The 20,175-nt window shown below is 40.5% G+C and overlaps 1 protein-coding gene across 15 annotated transcripts in view; it reads left to right on the top strand.

Moving 5' to 3' along the window:
* Window positions 1-20,175, top strand: part of ELAVL4 (ELAV like RNA binding protein 4) — a 157,166-nt gene that overhangs the window by 93,345 nt on the left and 43,646 nt on the right. For 12 of the 15 annotated variants that reach the window (XM_055254796.2, XM_055254788.2, XM_055254785.2 and 9 more), the window contains exon 2: window positions 4,218-4,458. In XM_055254796.2, the coding sequence (XP_055110771.1) occupies window positions 4,218-4,458 (241 nt within the window). Of the gene's footprint in view, window positions 1-1,049; window positions 1,137-4,217; window positions 4,459-20,175 lie in introns of all 15 variants that reach the window. The other 3 variants (XM_055254792.2, XM_055254790.2, XM_055254791.2) reach the window with 1 other exon arrangement.

The following is a 20,175-nucleotide window of genomic DNA, read 5'->3' as shown; positions in this document are numbered from 1 at the left end:
TTGAGAAGACTCTCTTTGTATGTGTCCATTTGTGTGTTTTCATCAGTTCCTTCTGGATACACAAAAGGATAACTGTGTAGTAGATGCAGAGCAAAGAGAGCTCCATCTACATTGGATGAGAATGACTTGACCTAATTTATAGATGTGGTCAGCTGAAGCAGCTCAGTAGTGAACATTGTATCTCATGGCTCCTTTTAGAAGCTAGTTGGGACCAGTTGGGCTGTCTAATCTACAGATAGGACTCACCTCCTGGAGTCAACATAACTTAGGAAATCCACATAGAATGCAAGGAAGGCCACAAAGCTGATGGGGGGACTGAAATTACTTTGCTGCAAGCTTGTTACTTCATAGGCCTTCCTGGAGGAGGTGGATCTGTGAGATGTTCACGTGGACAAGTTCTGGCTTTCACCACGTGTCTGAAAACGAAAGATGAACCTGACTGTCAGGTGACGTTTATGAGTTTTGGTCCCACAGAATCTCAGCATGAAATTCTTCCACATACTCCATCACTAGCACCAAATAAGCTGCCTTAGTGTGGGATATTTTCTAGGTGTTTGTCGGGGAGCTGAAAGAAGAGTAACCTGAAAAAGGTAGAGAATAGAGAAGGGTTTCTAAAGATTGTGGGGCTGGGGGGTTTTTGCCATTAAATCAAATGTAGTAGTCGGGCCTCCTGAATGGATAAATTCTGATTTTCATGTTCATTATCGAGTTGGCAGTGCTTCTTATGTTTGTTGCCTGGACACCTGACTCAGTGAAGCAGTGAGACAACACAGCAAATGGAAGCACTGCAAAGACCCAGAAGGCCCCACAGCTTGGCAGAGCTGAAACCTGCCTCCTAGCCAGGAGTTGTGCTGATGCTCTGTAATGCCATCCCTTTAGCATGCCTCCTTCCCTGGGGACCATCTCCCTGATTCTTTTCCTGGACCCTTGCCTCGAAGGCAAAGTGGCTGAATAAGCTTTGCTGGGTACAACTTCTATCAGTCCTGAGGGGAGCTTGATTTAAGAATCTTCTCAGAAGCTTTTTGCTTTCTCCTTGCTGTCTGGACCAGCCTTCTAGAATCCTAAAGTTGACCTGAAGCCAAGAAGAAAATTCTGGTGATGGGAGAAGTGGAGCCACTTAAATTACTTACATGATGGTAAAGAATCTTAGATGCTCCCCATCTTTCTCAGTCTGCTTTATTTCCTTGGCTCCTCTTGAGCCATGTTTTCCTTTTTGTTTCATTTATCATTTGTAACCGTCAGAAGATGAAAGAATTAGAGTAACACTCACCTACGTGGGGCATGATGAGGAATAATCGTTATGATGCCTCTGGGCCCTTTGTATTTTAGACATTTAATGTACATTATCTCTCATCCTGAAGATAACCCTGCATAGCAAGCTTTTTATTCCAATTTTGCTGAAGAGGATGCTGAGGCTCAGAGTATTGAAGTAACCTGCCTCAGATCACACAGCTAATAAGTGGTAAAACTAAGTTTTTGTTTGTTTGTTTGTTTTTTGAGACGGAGTTTCACTCCTGTTGCCCAGGCTAGAGTGCAGCAGCACAATCTTGGCTCACTGCACCCTCTACCTCTCAGGTTCAAGTGATTCTCCTGCCTCAGCCACCCGAGTAGCTGGGATTACAGGCATGTACCACCACACATACACAGCTAATTTTGTATTTTCAGTAGAGACTGGGTTTCTCCATGTTGGTCAGGCTGGTCTTGAACTCCTGACCTCAGGTGATCTGCCCACCTCGGCCTCCCAAAGTGTTGGGATTACAGGTGTGAGCCACTGCACCTTGCCTAGAACTCAGATTTTAAATCACCTGTTGTCTTGACTCAAACACTCATTCCATTTTTACTATACCACTCTGCTTCAGATGAGAAAATAAACAAAAACAAAAACAAAAAATAATCTCTGAACATTGATGAGGATGTGGAGCAACTGGAACTTTCATACTCTGCTGGTGGGAATATAAATGGATACAGCCACTTTGAAATACTGTTGGCAGTATCTACTGAAGCTAAATATACATACACCCTATGATCCCAAAAATAGAATCCTAGGACTATCCCCAATAGAAATTTGTACATTTTTGTACCAAAATTTTGTACATAGTGCTCATAGCAGCATTATCTATAGTAGTTCAAAATTAGAAACAATCCAAATGTTCATCAACAGATAAATAAAATGTAATATTTCCACACAATGGAAATTGCTATAGCAGTGGGAAGAACAATGCATTGTTACATGTAACAGAGCAGATGACACTCCATACATGTGTGAAAAGGCACAAAAGAGTATGTGTTGTATGAGTCCATGTACATAAAGGTAAAAAAAATAGGTGAAACAAATCTGTGGACTAGAATTCAGAATAGTGGTTACCTTTGAGGGGTGAGGTAAATGACAGGGGTGAGAACCTGAAAAAGGCATTTGGGGTGCCAGTCATGTTCTGTATTGTGATCTGAAAGGTAGTTACCCAGTTGTGAATTGTGTTCACTTTGTAAACATTCTTTGTGTTGTACCCTTAAGATTTATACACTTTATTACATGTATGTTATAGTAAATGAAAATGCTTCCCCCCCAAATCCTCTGAGCAGGCAAATGGTAATAATAATGGAAGCTACTAGTTATCAGATGTCTGCTATGCCTTGGTTTCCTCATCTATAAGATGTAGAGAATATTAGAATATGCCTCATTGCCTTCTTGTGAGGAGACAGTGAGAGAAGTCACATTGGATGATTGGCAGAGGAACTAATAAGCATCAGTGATTGTGGTTATGTGGCCACCACTGTTCTGGTGCTTTACATAAGTCATATCACTGGATCGGTTCTTACCGCTCTGCCATACAGGTGGCATTGTTCCCATTTTTCAAATGAGGAAAATGAAGACTCTTAGGGTTTAAGTCCCTTGCCAAGGTCACACAGCTAGTAAGTGGCAGAGCATGATTTCATTTCCAAGGAGTTGATGATCAGTTTCTGAGGAGATGGAAGCCATTTTATGATGGACAAATAGAGGATGGTGTAAGACAAAATGGAAAGTTGCGAATTATGGGCTGCGTTTGGGGCCAGGAAATCCGGGTGCAGGCCTGGACTTTGCCCCCATTTTTCCATGATAACAGAGAAGTAACTGGACATCTCTGGGCTTCATCTCGAATGTGAGTGTTGAGCTAGATTTTGTTCCCTTAAGTGCCTTCTGGCTCTGCAATTTTGCAATTCTCCATGTTTGTCATCCCATACAGGGCATCTTCATGACCTGACTTCATGACCCTATTCTAGCATTTTCTCAGAACTGTCCCTGAATCTCCCTATCCTGTAAGCAGAAGTAATTGCTTCTGTATTGCATGATCATTGCCCTACACCAGCTGTTTTCCTGTCTGTGTCCTCTATAGACTATAAGCTCCCTGAGGATAGGGATTCATTCATTTCTTTATTCTCATGCATGCTACCTGGAACATTCACACCAGCCAGAAATCTTTGTTTAATTAAATATTTTAATCAAGAGAAAGTCCTTTTTGAGTAATATGTGAGTGGACAGCCTCAGGTGGTGTTGGACCTAACGTGGAGACCTAGAGAAAAGTTTGCCTCCATGTTTTTTGTTTTATTAGAAGTCTGGGAGAAACAATAACAGAATGGCTAGATTAAAAAAAAAAAGACATTAGATGACTTTGCAGCTCCCTAGCATGTACCTGTAAAATCTAAAATTTGATCAGTGATTAAGCATCAGTGAAAATTTAAACCCTTCCCATGTTGAACAACCCCACTTAATTTAATGTCATTTTATTTTATGAGATAGTTAATAAACAGGTACTGTATTTGATCTTGTGAGTGTAGTCCTCTATATTTAGCTTTTTCAGCTTTAATGGAACTATAATTTTAATCATGATTATTACTTTACATTTTAATTATAATTTGGTGTGGCTTAAGTATACATTTCTGAGAGTGATTGTGTAATGAAAACAGGAATTAGCTTTTCATTAACAAAATAATGGGAGAGTTCCTACTGCATTCTAGTCTGTGTTCAAAATCTATGGGCTGGCCTAAAAATAGAAAGGGGAGTTTAACATTTTGGTTAAAAACATGCTTCTAAATTGGCTGTGTTCACAACCCAGTCTCTTGCTCCATCTTGCTTTATCTTCTTTCTTTTCAAAAAAATAAATAAACTTTTAAAAGAGACTTTAAGGTAATTGTGTCTGACATTTCAAAAGGCTTTTTCAATTGTTTTTATTTTTATTTAGATAATTAGCACCATGGAGCCTCAGGTGTCAAATGGTCCGACATCCAATACAAGCAATGGACCCTCCAGCAACAACAGAAACTGTCCTTCTCCCATGCAAACAGGGGCAACCACAGATGACAGCAAAACCAACCTCATCGTCAACTATCTACCCCAGAATATGACCCAAGAAGAATTCAGGAGTCTCTTTGGGAGTATTGGTGAAATAGAATCCTGCAAACTTGTGAGAGACAAAATTACAGGTATGCACAGGATTTGAAGCTATGTTCTTCCATTAGATGTGCAGATCTTAGCAGAAATGCACATGTGTGATGGTGCACCTGAATGTCTATATCATGTACCCTGCATGCAAGATGGCATGGATACACAGTCATAAACTCACACTACATACACCACATAAGACCTTATTGTAGGTTGGTACTACTGGGGAACAGATGAAGATTTTGGTACATCTTCATCTTCATGTAAAATGATCCTTTGATTTTGTCTCCTTTTATTCTTAATCAGCCATTCCTTCCCTTTGTTCTATAGTTTCCAGTCCCACAACTCTGCCCTCCCTATACTATACACTAGTTTTTGTTCATGTATTCTTCTCCTCTCAATATTTGCTTCGTGTGTGCCCAATGTTCTTCCATGTGCCTGAAACAAGTGTTTTAAAGGGGGCCACTGTGGATGTGTGGACGGTTGACACAACTGCCCTCGTCCCTGGGGAGAAACAGGCCCTAAGGATAGCAGATTATTCTGGAATACAACTACTCTGCAGTAGGAGGGAGATGCTTAATGAAGATCTGCATTTGAGGTATTTTGTTTTATTTCATCTGTCTGTTCGTTTTGATGATACTCTTTGAGAAGTGAGGAAATTTTTACTTGAAAGTGAATCAACACCCTATACAACTTCAATACATGAGATTTTTAGGTTCTGATTTTCTCCTCATTGACAACTGTTCATTGAGAACCAAATGTTTGCCAGACACTGACACTATAATTCTTTGGGGGAAAGTTTCCCTATAATCTTACAGGCAGTGAGAATATTTTCTTAGAAATATATTAGGCTACATAATGATGGCAGTGAAGCTGCTACTCTCTGATACTCCACTCCTGAAATCATTCATATCCAACTTTGAATACTTGTCAGTTTTGAGTATTGACTTTTGTTTCCCTTTCTCTAGACAGTTTAATTAATCAGCAACTGTCCTAGAGTTTTTTTTTAAAAGGAAGCTGCATCATTAAAATAAGGATATACATCATCTTTATTTTAAATCAAAGAATACATTCTATATGTGTGCATGTAAATATATACATTCGTCTGTTCTCATAATTCACATGTAAATCTGTTCCCCTTATAAATTAAGTAGTTTGCAAAATCATACAACTTAAATACCACTCCTACTTTCCAAAATACAAGTCACATAACACTCCAGACGTAATTTTCTTATTTGAAAAACTGGAAGATAATGCTTGTCTCAAAGGGCTTATTGTGAGGATTAAATGAGAAACTAGATATATTGCATCTAGCACAATGGCTACTGCATAGTGGTCCCTCAGTAAATAAATCTATTATTATAAGTACAGATAGTATGCTTCAAGGAAAGTGACCAGAACAGAAAAAAAAATATCTATCAAGTTCTCCAAATAGGGCCAGGCTTTGATGATCTTGTACCAGAGCACTGGAACATCTATCCTTAAACAGAATTTCCCATACGTTCAGAAAGCCAATATTTAGATTCCTGAATAATCTTTATATAATAGGATGATAATTCAAACCAAATTAAAACCAGTTAACCATATGATTCTTCCTCCTACTCCTATATAGAAAATGTATTTTTAGTATAGCCTTACCTTCAAAATACAGACTCTGCCAGCTATATTAGTGAATATTATTAATCACCTTTTCAAAATCCCTTCAGAACTGTAGTGAGATTTTTGAGAAGTACTGATTCATGGTGTTGTTCCTTGTTTTCTAAAGACACATGTTTAAACAAGCAGATTCCTTTACTGAAAGAATGCTAATTTGGTAGTTCACCGAGTGGATTTGAATAGGAGTGACAGCTTCGAAGACAGCCTTTAATTTGGTATACAAAACCAAAATTGTCAACTTTGGTTTGTTTAGCACCCTCTCCAGCACAAGCAGAGACATACAGTAGCATCTGAGCTTAAAGAAGAAGCTTATGGGGTTGAAAGCAGAAATACAATTCAGGCATAAATTTATAATTATGCATTCTTCTTAAATTCAGGCCCAAAAAATTTTTATTTGTAGAGAGCTTATGGGAATGAGGCAGGGAAATATATAGAGAGACCAGAGATATTTGCCCTCATTTGGTAGCAGTGTTTAATAAAAGTACAACTTGTGGTTGTAAAGAGTGCTTATTAAATTCTTCATTTACACTACCTAATTAATTCTAGCATTTTAAATTAACAGTGAAACTAGTCCCTGCTGTACCATTCCATAGATGCAGCATATTTCCTCCATCCACCCGTTGTTCAGGTTTAATTGGCTATGCTAAAAGTCAGAGAAGGAGGGAGAGATAGGGCTGTGGGGAAATGGGGAAGGAGTGGGAATTGCTCTAGCGGAGGACCTCCCCGAGGCCAGCATTTGGGGTTAGGTCACAATGCAGGCTGGAAGAGGTGAGGTATATCACACCAGGCAAGTGGAGAGGCTGCAGCTGGTGGTTCAGAAGTCAGGGTAAATGACATCATGGGTATTTTTGTTGCCCTGATTTTTAACATCCTAGTCCCCCCTTTTCCTCCAACACCTCCTACAGATCTCAATGCATCTCGATCCTGTGAAGTTTACAAGGAGTTCTAAATATCCAGTGGGAGGATTGGGGGGTGGGAGGTGGCAAAGAGATAAGAATTCAAGATTAAGATTTTCCAGCCCCAACCACTCCCTAAGAGAATGTAATGGATTCCCTTAGAAGGTTCTGGCTTCTGTAATGTTAAAATCTCTTTACAGAGAGAGGAAGTGACTCTGTTGATAGCCTTACCAGCAGGCTAGATTCATCCCTGGCTGTGAATTGTCAATGAATTCTCCATTTGAGAACAGATAGAAGAAATTTGGGCGTGGACTTAAGTGTTATGTGCTGAGGACATAAACATCACCATTTATCAAGCACATCCTCTGTGCTGGATACTTGCTAAGCGCTGGACATACCCTATTTCATTTAACACAGAGAACAGCCTCCATTTTCTTAGATGAGGAAACTGAAGCTTAGTGATTTCCCCAGGCAGCACAGTTATTAGCAGGTGGTGGAGCTGGGAGTCACCCCTAGTTTCCAAAAGCATGATTTTATTTGGAGGCATGTACAGGGTAAAGACCCTGCCTAACCCCACTTCATAACCCAATGCAACATTGTGTTCTGCTGAGCAGAGGTTGCTGGGCACCCTCTGGAGAGTCTATCTAATGCACCATGGCTTTAAACAAGACTCATGTGTATAAAGGGAGGCAAAGATAACAATATTTATCATCCTCTGGGGATATAACTCAGCCTTTGTCTTCCTTCAGAGTAGAACCAAATTTACTGAAAATGCCAGTTTTAAGATACCTTGCTTTTGGACATCTCTGTTACTTATTTTCTCAGAGACATTACATTTTTCTTTTTCCAATTGGGAAAGGACACTTACCAGAATAATCCAGGTACCAGGGAGAAGAAAGGCATACCCTGAGTTGCTTTTGTGTACAGCCGTGACACATGATGGCATTGGAAGCTAAGTCTTTAGCTTTTCTTCTTCATCTACCTGCAGACTCTGCTGCTGGGGAAAAAAAAGGAAGTGGCATGTGACCCACAGAGTTCATGCAACCTAGAAACTCAGGCAAAGAACACCAAATACCTGGTAGAAATTATATTATTCCCATGGACTCCAAGGAGTTGATTTAGTTTCTTATTTTTTTGTTTTGTTACCATTTTGGTTTTGGTTTTGTTTTGTAAACATTGAGATTGCCTTACTGAATCCAAGTTCCTATGTGATCAGTATTTTAGGGGAGAAAACATGTGGCTTGACCAAGGCAAGGTTAGGTGGCTCAGGATGTGTCTTGAAACCAGCAGAGCTGAATTATTATTATTATTTCTTTGCCTTTTTTGCATTTTTATAAGTGTTTATCTTGTTACCACCCCAAAACAAATAAGGAAAGGAAAAAAAAGGAAAAATCTCTAGAAAGAAATTAGGCCGGGCGCAGTGACTCACACCTGGAATCCCAGCAGTTTGGGAGGCCAAGGCAGGTGGGTCACTTGAGGTCAGGAGTTTAAGACCAGCCTGGCCAACACGGTGAAACCCCGTCTCTACTAAAAATACAAAAATTAGCTAGGCGTGGTTGTGGGCGCCTGTAATCCCAGCTACTTGGGAGGCTGAGGCAGGAGAATTGCTTGAACCTGGGAGGCGGAGGTTGCATTGAGCTGAGATTGCGCTCCAGCCTGGGTGACAAGTATGAAACTCTGTCTCAAAAAACAAAACAAAAAAAAGGAATCAGTGTAAGACAACAAACAATTTTGACCTGCCTATTTACATTGTGTGATTATTTGCATCACAGTGATAAAAAAAGAATTATATTTTTACTTCGTGTCACTCTCTGTGTATCCATGCAGTGTCCTTTTTTTTTGTGAGATGAAGTCTCACTCTGTTGCCCAGGCTGGAGTGCAGTGGTGCGATCTCAGCTCACTGCAACCTCCACCTCCTGGGTTCAAGTGATTCTCCTGCCTCAGCCTCCTGAGTAACTGGGACTACAGGCACCCGCCACCACGCCCGGCTAATTTTTGTATTTTTAGTAGAGACAGGGTTTCACCATATTGGCCAGGCTGGTCTCAAACTCCTGACCTTGTGATCTGCCTGCCTCAGCCTCCCAACGTGCTGGGATTACAGGCATGAGCCACTGTGCCTGGCCACAGTGTACTTTTTAAGAGTAGTTTTCTATTCATTTCAGGTGAGTGTGAGCTCTGAAGGGGAGTTTTTGAGGACAGGACAGACCAAACTGAACATTATCAATAACAAAACTGAATCTATTAAGAGACAAGTATATGGAACATGCTATTAATACGTAAGTGCTATAGGTGGTTGGAAGAGGTGAGGTTGGTGTTAGCTAGAGCTGTTGGGGAAAGTTTAAAAGATAGGGTAAGGATTTAGGTAGAGGAAAGATAGGCAAAGGAATGGAGCTAAAATTTTAGTCAAAGAACAAAAGCATTTTTTATTCCTCTGTGCTTTGGACAAAAGAAGTAGGGCTGGAACGTGTCTCTTTGGAGGCAGTGGTCTAATATGAAGCAGCTTGGTCAAATGAAGTTAAGCATACCAAAAAATTAAGTCAGTTAGAGTTGTACCCCAATGGACAAAGACAACATTTCCTAAACACCACTTCCAATCCATGTCTTCATTTCTTCCTTTATAATACATCGCTTTGGTTTAATTAATATCATTTAGTGGAAAAAGAATAAGGCCAAATAAATAACCTTCACTACTGTAGGCAAGAGGGTGAATATATTGCTGCTGCCTTTGTATCTGAATTTACAACTCTAATTAAAGGAACCAGCTCAGTTTTGATGCAGTAACACTGGGTAACTTGTGTTCTTTCTTGAATTTCTGAAAGTGCTAACAATCCTGTGTGTGTCTCTCTCAGTAGGTGAGATGTGGGAAATGGACCACAGCAGTGGCCACAGTATCTATTACAGTATCTAGGCTTTGAGTCATGACAGAGTACAGTCTATTGGGTTGAAGAGGAGAGGGGAGTGAGGGTTCTGGATTGTTTTAATGTACCTTAAATACTTTCATGTACTGGACTTATAGGAACACTATGGGAATTTGGTTGAATTTTACTTCTGAGATAACTGTATGAACAATAAAAGGCTCTGAAAAAGCGTAAGATATAAAAATTCCTTGAACTCACTCCCAAAATGTGAATTCAGCCCCAAGGTGAGTTTATTGGCATAATTTCTTACAACACCCAGCAGACATATAAGAATAACTGCAGCAGCGTTTATTTTTTGTGTGTGCCTTAATGTGTTTAGTGGGCACTATAATAATGCTTTAAATATAGTAGCTTATTTAAATAATAAATCAAGCTATCTTGGAGAATCGTAATGGCCAATGCTTTTAAGTACTTACTATGTGCCAAGCATTGTGCTGAGATCAGTAGACGGAGTCTCACATAATCCTCAAGATGGCCATTTTACAGATGCAGAAATTTGAAATTAGGAGCAGTTGAATTACTTGCCAACGTGACTTAGCTTCCAAGTTAAGGGAGCTGGTACTTGAACCCAGCACTGTCTAATTGTGAATTGTCAAATTTATACTTTATCTCTGGCAGTTTCCCCCAAAATACTAAACTGACTCCTCCCCTTTACAAACCAACTCAGCTTGTATACCTAGGGAATGAAATTTTTGAATACAGGGAAAACATAATTAGAGCTCAGAATCTTTTGTTTTGGAAAATAGCACACCGTGCATTAAAAAGATAAATTTTTGGTATTAAACAGGTCACTGCTTAGCTAAACAAAGAAGACTAGACTTGGAGTGGTTTTTTCACTTCTGATATTCTCTTTTCATAAAATACTCTTCAATATATTCACCTTTTCTTTATTGTGCAAACACTGTATTGAAATGGATGCTGCCTACAATTTAAGCATAATAAAAACCCAGCCTCATTTAGGCATATCCAAGAAAATCCCAAGATATTGATTAGCTAAATGAACTTTTCTACATGCACATAAGACGGAGAGTGATTAGTGTTGGGAAGAGTACAGCAAATGGTAGCATTTATCAGCATATTTTGCTGCTGATTTGGAAAATGTGCTTAGTACGACGTGATGTATCTCCTGATTTCAGAGGAAAATCAGGCAGACTTGCATCTGTCATTTTATTTATCACCTCCCTGCAGTCATACATATTCTACAAAGAAGAATAAAAGAGTTTTGATTTGTTGACTCTGGAAGGGGGTTGGTTATTGTTGGAGGTGAGTGGAAAATTTTTAGGTATGGAGAAGATTTGGCAGCCTAATGGGGTTACAAAACAGGAGAATTGGAGTCTGCCTTATTAAGGGGAACTTGAAGAACGTCAGAACATGAAGTGCAAACAGTAAACCATGTAATCATTGTGCTTCTTACACACTCATCAAGGGGAATCAGAGACTTTCCATCCTTTCTAATTAGGGCAGGTTGGCAGTTGAGTGGAGCTGTGAGGTTTAGGGTTTGTGCAGGTACATTATGCATCTTCCAACACAATTTTTTCCCAGGATGGCAGTAGTCAGGATTACAGACCAAGTATGGTTTCCTTTTGCCTCCTGGCTGTGTTCCCCTTCATCTTACCTTCCAAATCAGACAGTTCTGCCCTGCTTCCGAACTCAGATAACCGTAGGAAAGTATTCTCACATCCCAGGAGAGATGTCTCAAAGGATTTTTACCTAGGATGTGAATCAGGCTGGGTATTTTAAGAATTTTCTATTTCTGTACTTTAGCTGACTGTTTGGTTCGTAAGACCAATTCCCCGTTCACGCAGCGTTCTCTTCTTCCCCCAACACACACACACACCCCCACACATTCACTCACTCACTCCTCCCTTCTCTGTAGAATGGCCTGGTTGATTGAGACTAGGAACTAAGGAGGAAGGTAATGTCAAACTGAAATTTCCACACATTATCTAAAAATGTAATTCATCAGCTTCAGGGTAGGAGGAAAGTGCTTTCTGAAATGTGTTAATGGGAAATTCATTTTCTTCTTGTCTTCTGTGAGGTGTAGTAGTGGTGATTTCTTTTTTCAATCTGCCCCCTCGCCCCCATTCCACATCTCTCTGACTGCTCTTAACTGATAAACTCTGTATCTGTGTTTATTCCTCGTAATAACTAAAGATCTTTAAGTTGCTTTTTCATTTTTTCTACAGTCCCAAAATTGAGCTTTGATAAGAGAAGATATTTCTAGTTTGGAGAGAAGATAAAATTCAGATAGAGATCATATATTTGTATAAGGTTTTTACATTTGTAAAACATTTTCAATCAACCAACAGTATTTATTTAGTGTCTACTCTCTCAGACCAAATAGATATTATTCCTTTTCCTTCCCTTCTCTGAAATTCTGTATCACAGTCTGTGAGGAGGTCAAAATGGATAAGACATAGTTTGTGCCCATGTGTTGCTACAGGACCAATAAGCCAGGGAAACCAGAACAAATGACAGCCCTTCATGAAAGTCTGGAAGTGACGGGGAGCTGGCTGCTTATTATGCATATTAACTACACATCTACCTTTGCCGTTTTGTGGGTGGGGGCAAGAGGGAAGTGGCGGTTGTTTTGTTTTGTTCTTCGCCAAGGCCCAATCTTACCTTTCCTTGGTCCTGGCTATTAATGTCATTGGAAGGATAGTGAAAAAGGATTCATAATGATACAATGAAGTTGGAGGTTTGATGGAATGCCTACTGTGTGTCAGCTACAGTGCTAGGCATATTATAGATGTTATCTCATTAAAGCTTTGTATCAGTTTTGCCTGATCAGTGATTTTAGTCCCATTTCGCAGATGCAGAACCCAAGACCTAGAATTAGTCAGCTGGTGAGTGGGGTTAGGGCATCTGACTGCAAAGTCTATGGTCTTTCTGTTACCTTACCACTCTGTCTGTGCTGAATGAAGACAACATCAGTTATGGGTGTTCAAAGGAGAAAAAGATGACAATAGATTGATTCTCAAAGCAAGTGTCAAAGAAAAGCGAACCTTCGACTTGGCCCTGAATTTGGTAGAGATTAGATTGTAGGAGACCAGTCCATGCAGAGGAGGCAGCTGAGCCAAGCTTCAGAGACGTTGTTATGGAATGAATGTTTATGTCCCCCCAAAATTCTTATGTTGAAGTTCTAACCCCCAATGTAATAGTTTTTGGAGATAGGGCCTCTGCGGAAGTAATTAAGGTTAAATGAGGCCGTAATGGTAGATCCCTGATCTGATAGGATTAGTGATCTTATAAGAAGAAGAAGAGAGACTGGAATTTTCTCCATACGCATGAAACAAGCAAGAAGGCAGCTATCTGCAAGCCAGAAAAAGAGCCTTCACTGGAACCCAACCATGCTAGCACCCTGATCTTGGATTTCCAGACTCCAGAACTGTGAGAAAATAAATTTCTGTTGTTTAAGCCACCCAGTCTGTGATATTTTCTTATGGTAGCCCAAGCTGCCTAATACAGACATCTTCAAGAGATAATGAATAGAACAGGCAGGACTACTCTGTTGGGTAAGTGGGGATACCACTTTTGTGTCAGTGAAATATCTGAAGCTCAGAGATGTTAAATAATTTATCCAAGGTCACAGTTAATAAGTGGTGGAGCTGATATTTGAACCCAAGTCTGATTCTGAGGTCTGCATTCCTTCTACTTTGCTAGTAACTAACTCTACCTAACACAGAAGGAAGTCGACAGCTTTCAGACTTCCCATGGCGTCTGTGATCTGAGAATCATTATTTATCTCTCTGAGGTGATGTACCCGTTTACTCAGTGACTTGCTTTCCACCTACTTAAAGTTCTTGCGGATTTCTAAGTTGAGTTTTCTGCATGTCCCTCATTTTGTAGTTGAATGTCTGGTGAGATACATGGCCTCATAAACACAAAGTGGATACAGCTAACTAAGGTAATAACTCTAATTCCTATGGCCGCTAATGGAATTTCTCATCACAAACATCTGGAATCAGATTAAATAATTTTATTGGTGGTATAAGCATAAAATGTACACTTAGCAATCCCTGATAGTTGCCCTTTGTGTTTGTTTTCAGAGGCTTTTATACTCAGTACTGCCTTTGACGAGTCAAGAGCACTTGGCTTCTTATTTGTCTTGCTCTTTCTTCCTCTCTTTTCTTTGCCTGGTTTGTTGTTGTTGTTATATTTTGTGTGTGTGTGTGTGTTTGTCCTGCTTCCTCTTTCTGCCTTCTTGTTTTTTGACATGTCACTTTGATCCAAAAAGGATTTTCATTGACTTATTCAATAGTATGGAAAAAACTAAAATTGAAATAGCCATCAATTTTTTAAAAAAACAAAATAGAAGGAAATGGATATAGAATGGTAAAAGGAGACCAGAGGAAAATTAGTAAATTAATTGTGGTTAAGTGACTCAAATGGACCACCTAGTTTGAGTTTTCTTTACATCAATGAAATGAATGGTGACAACTTTGGTTCCTTTCTCAAGTGGTTACCAGAATCCCAACCCCACACCCTCTCCCATCACTGGCCCTGTAGCCCTTTCTCTGGAGACAGGCCTCTGATTGCAGAGACACTTGCCCACTATAATGCGGGATTGGATAGAAAGCCTGAAATCACATACATGGAATTTTCCTCATCTTTCTTGCCTGGGTCCATTTTGGATTGATTGACTTGCTTTTTATGGCTAGGGCAGGCAGTAACACAGAGAAGCTGCCTGAGTGGAGTTTTTGTTTTTATTAACATAAGGTATAAACAATGTGCCCTATGGAGGATGTGTTCTGAAGCAGGCCTTCCTTGCCTGCTGCCCTGAACTGAGGTATTACTGAGGTATTACTGCTTTCTGAGTCACTTCAGTCTTTCCTCTCCCTTCAGGCCCCAAGGCTGGACATGCAGGAAGTTCAGTTTTCAGCTTCCGTCTTTCTGGTGAGGGTTTCTGCAGTGAGTTCTGTCTGGTTTCTCATTACGCAGAGCCCTGAGCTGGACAACAAACAGGAAACTCAAATGTCACTCTCATATCCTGGTCCTAACTATGGAAACTGGAACTAGTCCTCAGCTACCTTTGCTCTTACCAGTGCCCCTCACCAGTCAATGGACACAGATCACCCTCTAAGTACGAGAGAGAGACAGCACTACCCAAGAGCTCCACACACCCCAGCACACACACACATCCCCCAAACACTTTTCTGGCATGTGTGTGCACACACAGGCACACACACACACACATCCCCCAAACACTTTTCTGGCACGCATGTGCGCACGCAGGCACGCACACACACACATCCCCTAAACACTTTCTGGTCAGAAATACCAAACCCAGTGCATCAGACTAACCAGAATTGAGACAGACTTCACTGAAAGTCCTGCCTTGCCTTCCCCACCCCCATACTTGATAGATGTATTTGAAACCTTATGTAAGTCGTGTTATCCCTTTGGATCTCCATTTCCTCAATATACAGTAGAGAAGATAAATTTTAACTCTACCTTCTTTGGATGGTACTTGTGAATTCAAACCAGGTGATACATGTGAAGGCACTTTGTAAACGAAAGCAATCTATAAATGGGTTGCTCCTATCTCATGACTCCTAACCACTTCTCATCAAGGGTGTTAGCCCTGGGCCAACAGATGGATAAAGGAGGAGGAGAGGGAAGGTGGATGTCTGTTCCTGGTTCAATCCTAGGTTATGTAATTCCAAGTAGGAAGTAAGAGATGGCATCTGAGAAGGCAGGAGAATAGAATGGAAACTTACATTTACTAAGCACCTGCTAGATGCCAGATGTTAGATGTCACCTTATATTTATCTCATTTAATCTTGACCACATCTACAGTAGGTGGACATTAGTGACTCCCTTATTTAGACAAGGAAACCAAGGTTCTTGAAGTTTAACGTGACTAGCCTAAGGTCACACAGCAAGCAAGTGGCCAAGCCGGCTGCATACCCATGTCCGTCTGCCAGCTGGGACGAGAGACCTTCACAAGAGAGGGTTTCCCACATTCTTGCTGTTTCATCCTGAGTCATGAATGCGGCTGTAGGTTGTATTCCAGTAAGCCTCAGGAATAGCTGCAGAAATAATGAACACCAATTTCAGTGGTTCTGGAAGATTGTAAATGAAAGCCTTTAGTTCAATAAGATGCTCCTCCATTTACAATGGGATTATATCCTGATACAACATCATAAATTGAAAATATCGTAAGTTGAAAATGCATTTAATACTCTGATAAACCCATTGTAAAGTCAAGAAGTCATCATAAATCCAACCATTGTAAGTCGGGGACGGTCTATAGTTGAATATGTCAGGATAATTTCTGAGATTTTTTTTTTTAATTAGGCCACTTCTATGAGTGGTAACATGATAAAGTGGAAGGATCCACTAAGTTCTTGTTCTCGGGCTAGCTATGGGACTTTTGGTGGATCAAGCCATTCTGTGCCTCGGTTTGTTGTGCATAAAATGGAGATAATACTGACTTTTCGCACTTTTCTGTATGTTGTGAGATCAGATGATTTGCTAATGTGCTGGTAAATTCAGGATATTACTGTGGTCACCTATAAGGACATTGTAAGCAGGGGATTTATGAGGGTAAAACAAACACTTAAACCCCCTGTGATAAGCTATCTTTCCTTCCTAGTCTGCCTTCCAGATGTTTTGTTCAGTTATCTACGTACATCTCAACAAAAGCTGATTAACTCTCTTAGACATCAGTGTCTAACTGTTATTAATGCTCAAGCTGATCAAATTACAATGCCACAGATCCTACTTGTGCTGTTAATATTAGATTTTGGATTCCGGTCTATAATGAATGATTTTTCCTCCATGCATTGGGAAAATTGGTTAGCAGAGTTCATAAGAAAGTTTAATTAGCAGGCTGTTTGTGAAAATAGCGGCTGTGAGTCATCATTCAGAATGAACTAACATTTCTCAGGCTTGAATTTGTTCTTCTGTTCCTTGAGCAGCCACATAGGATCCTTGTGTTTGGGAAGCTGGTGTCCACATGTTGCCCATTTGAATGGCACCATGTAATAAACTAATGACCAAAACATCAGATTTTAAAAACCAGAGAGGAAGAGGAGGTATAGGGTGTTCGTATATATAGATATGTGTATCTGTGTCTGCTAAGGGAATATTTTAGGCCTAAGCTAATCCAGCACTGTGCTAGACAGGATAGTCTAGTGATTAAGAGCTAGACTGCCTGTATCTACATCTCTGCCTTATCATTTACTAGCTGTGTAACAGGCAAATTCTTAACTTATCTGGGCCTCAGGTTTATCATTTATAAAATAGGATATTGATAGGATTCTTGTGAACATTAATTTATGTAAACTACCCAGAACAACACCTGGCATGTAGTAATATAATTCTTACAGGAGTTCTGTGAGATGTAGGTATTATTAGCCCCATTTTATGGATGAGGAAACAGCTGTGTGATCTTGGATAAGAAAGTAGCTTATCTAAGATCACACAGCTTCTAAGTGGCAAAGTTGAACCAATGTTCATTTGACTCCAAAGCCTCTGTTTGTATTTACTATACTGTACTAGCTTCCAGGGTCATATGCCTAGATCATTAAGTGTAGATACTCTGTGTGTGTGTGTGTCTGCATGTGTGTATGTGTGTACCTATGAGAGTTTGCTCCTGCTTGACTATCCATACAGCCACACACACAATTGTTTTGCATATTTTTCCTTGGATCTTTGGTTCTCCTAGTGAAACTTTGGGAGCTCACTGCTGACTACTCACACAGTGAGCTAGAACCAGACTTGTACAACTTGTACCAACGTGAAAATGTGTCTTCAGATGTCTGACTCCCCTCCCCACTATGCAATTCTGTCCTGTGTCTAGATTATCCCAGAAGCAAGACTGTGTGATGTCATCTGAGAAGCCAAATCATAGACTGTCACAGTGAAAAGAGACCTTGAAAGTACTCCATGGCAGCCGGGCCCAGTGGCTCACCCCTGTAATCCCAGCACTTTGGGAGTCCAAGGCGGGTGGATCACGAGGTCAGGAGTTTAAGACTAGCCTGGCCAAAATGGTCAAACTCCATCTCTACTAAAAATACAAAAAAAGCCGGGTGTGGTGGCGGGCGCCTGTAATCCCAGCTATTCGGGAGGCTGAGGCAGAGAATTGCTTGAACCCAGGAGGCAGAGGTTGCAGCAGTGAGCCGAGATTGTGCCACTGCACTCCAGCCTGGATGACAGAGCAAGACTCCTTCTCAAAAAACAAAAAAAAAAAAAAAAGAAAAAGAAATACTCTGTGGCTTGGTCTTATTTTCAACTGGCCCGATTGTTATCTCAGGAACTATAGTTCAGGTTTGGGGACCAGATCCCCTACCTTAAGTAAAAATCTTGAGACAGTATTCAGTCCTGTTTCAAATGGTAATATTCATTTGAGAATTCCATCTAAAAATCTTTCCCAAAGGTGCTTAATTGATAATGTTTTTTAAAAGGGGTTCTGTGACCAAATGAGTTTGAAAAACTGAAGTGAACCAAGTTTAAAAGGGATTTCTTGGCGGGGCATGGTGCCTCATGCCTGTAATCTTGGCACTGTGGGAGGCTGAGGCAGGCGGATCACTTGAGGTCAAGAGTTCGAGGCCAGCCTGGCCAACATGGTGAAACCCCATCTCTACTAAAAACACAAAAAATTAGCTGGGCTTGGTGGTGGGCACCTGTAATATCAGCTACTCGGGAGACTGAGGCACGAGAATCACTTGAACCTGAGAGGCAGAGGTTGCAGTGAGCTGAGATCGCACCACTGCACTCCAGCATGGGTGATGGAGCGAGATTCCGTCTCAAAAAAAAATGGGGGGCTCTTTTTATCATTACTTCTCTGAACCTGTGCTAACATGACGTAAAAAGGAATGGCATAATATGGAGCATTACCCAAGGAACCTTTTTCCCCCTGGCATTTTGTATACTCTCCTTTCCAAGCCAGGAGAGAAGAATGGAGGTCCTTGGAGGATAAATTTGAGGGTGGGAGACAAGGAGGCAGTTTGCAACAGTTCCTACATGATGACTTCATTTATTTCATTAAGAAAGAGGGGAGATCTGCTGCTGCCCCGGGGTGGGCAAGTAAAAGCGTTGGTGTCCTGGGAAAGTCTCACCTACTCCCAGGAGGAACAGAAAATGATGCCATATGGATCCAAACTCTAGCATCAGCACAGTCCCATCTCACACTAGGCATTTTTTTGAAAATTACTGAGTACTGAGCACATTCTGGGTATGATTCAAACCGTGGGTTCATTTGGTGTCCTGACTGTCAGGATGACATTTCATTTTCCATTGCCTGGAAGAGCTCAGCCATTAGAAGGTCTTCATATTTTGCACTCTCACTCGTATTCCTGGGCACTCCTTCATTTTCACATCTGCCAGGTACTTGACTCCATGTAATGAAGCTGGTCATTCTTGCTTGGTGTAGCCATTCCCCCAAGAATCCCCAGCTTTTTAGAAAATCAAAGAAGATGACGTTCCCCCTCAATTTCTACCCTAAAGACCTATTTCTGCATGAGTTGTTCTCGGGTTTTTATGTCTTTATTTTGCCTTATTTCCTACCTGCAAGTTAAATAGCAATGAAAAGGGAAAACACACTTTTGTTTCTTGTTTTTTTTCCTCTTCATGGATTTGGGAATTTCTTTCTTTTTAAACATTTGTTGAAATCAAACTAAGATGTTAGAACATGGTGGTGAGCTTCATGCCTGGCACTTTAGTATCAGCAAACTCCTTGATGATAAGGACAGAGGTGTCCATTTCTGCATTTCACACAGATATTAGTGGTAGATCCAAGGCCAGAGAACACCTTAGCATTATTTCAGAAAGGACACGCTGACAGAGGTTTTCAAAGTCCTTCAGCTAACATTTGGCATCCTGACTTATCTCTGTATGGACAAGTTATTTATCTCATCTCCTTGAGTGAGAGCCATAAATGTCTTTTACTTTGAATAAGGCAGTTTTAATGGATTTATATTCAGTTAATGTTTATGAAGTATTACTCTGTGCCAAGCCCTCTCACATAACTTATCCCTTTTGATCTAAATCCCAACATGATATCAGGAGCTTCTACATGCCCTTTGTAAGAATGGTGTCTGGTGGGAGTTTTAGAAGCCATTGTCTTAGTGTTAAATATAGCAGTTCCTTTCATGCACAGACATTTCACCCACAGAAAGTCTCATTTTGCCCAAAGGCTAATTACAGTGTATGTAATTAGTATTAACCTGATAATTTTTTCTACCTCTTCCTCTTTTGTTGCTAAACCCTCGTGGTTAACATCAGCTGCATTGCCGGAATCACCTGTTGGTTTGCATCCACTCTGGGTGGAATGTCTTGTCTA

This window comes from Symphalangus syndactylus, chromosome 12 (genome assembly GCF_028878055.3).
Source record: "Symphalangus syndactylus isolate Jambi chromosome 12, NHGRI_mSymSyn1-v2.1_pri, whole genome shotgun sequence".
In the NCBI taxonomy this organism is placed as follows: domain Eukaryota; kingdom Metazoa; phylum Chordata; class Mammalia; order Primates; family Hylobatidae; genus Symphalangus; species Symphalangus syndactylus.
This window is presented reverse-complemented; position numbering and strand designations above follow the sequence as displayed.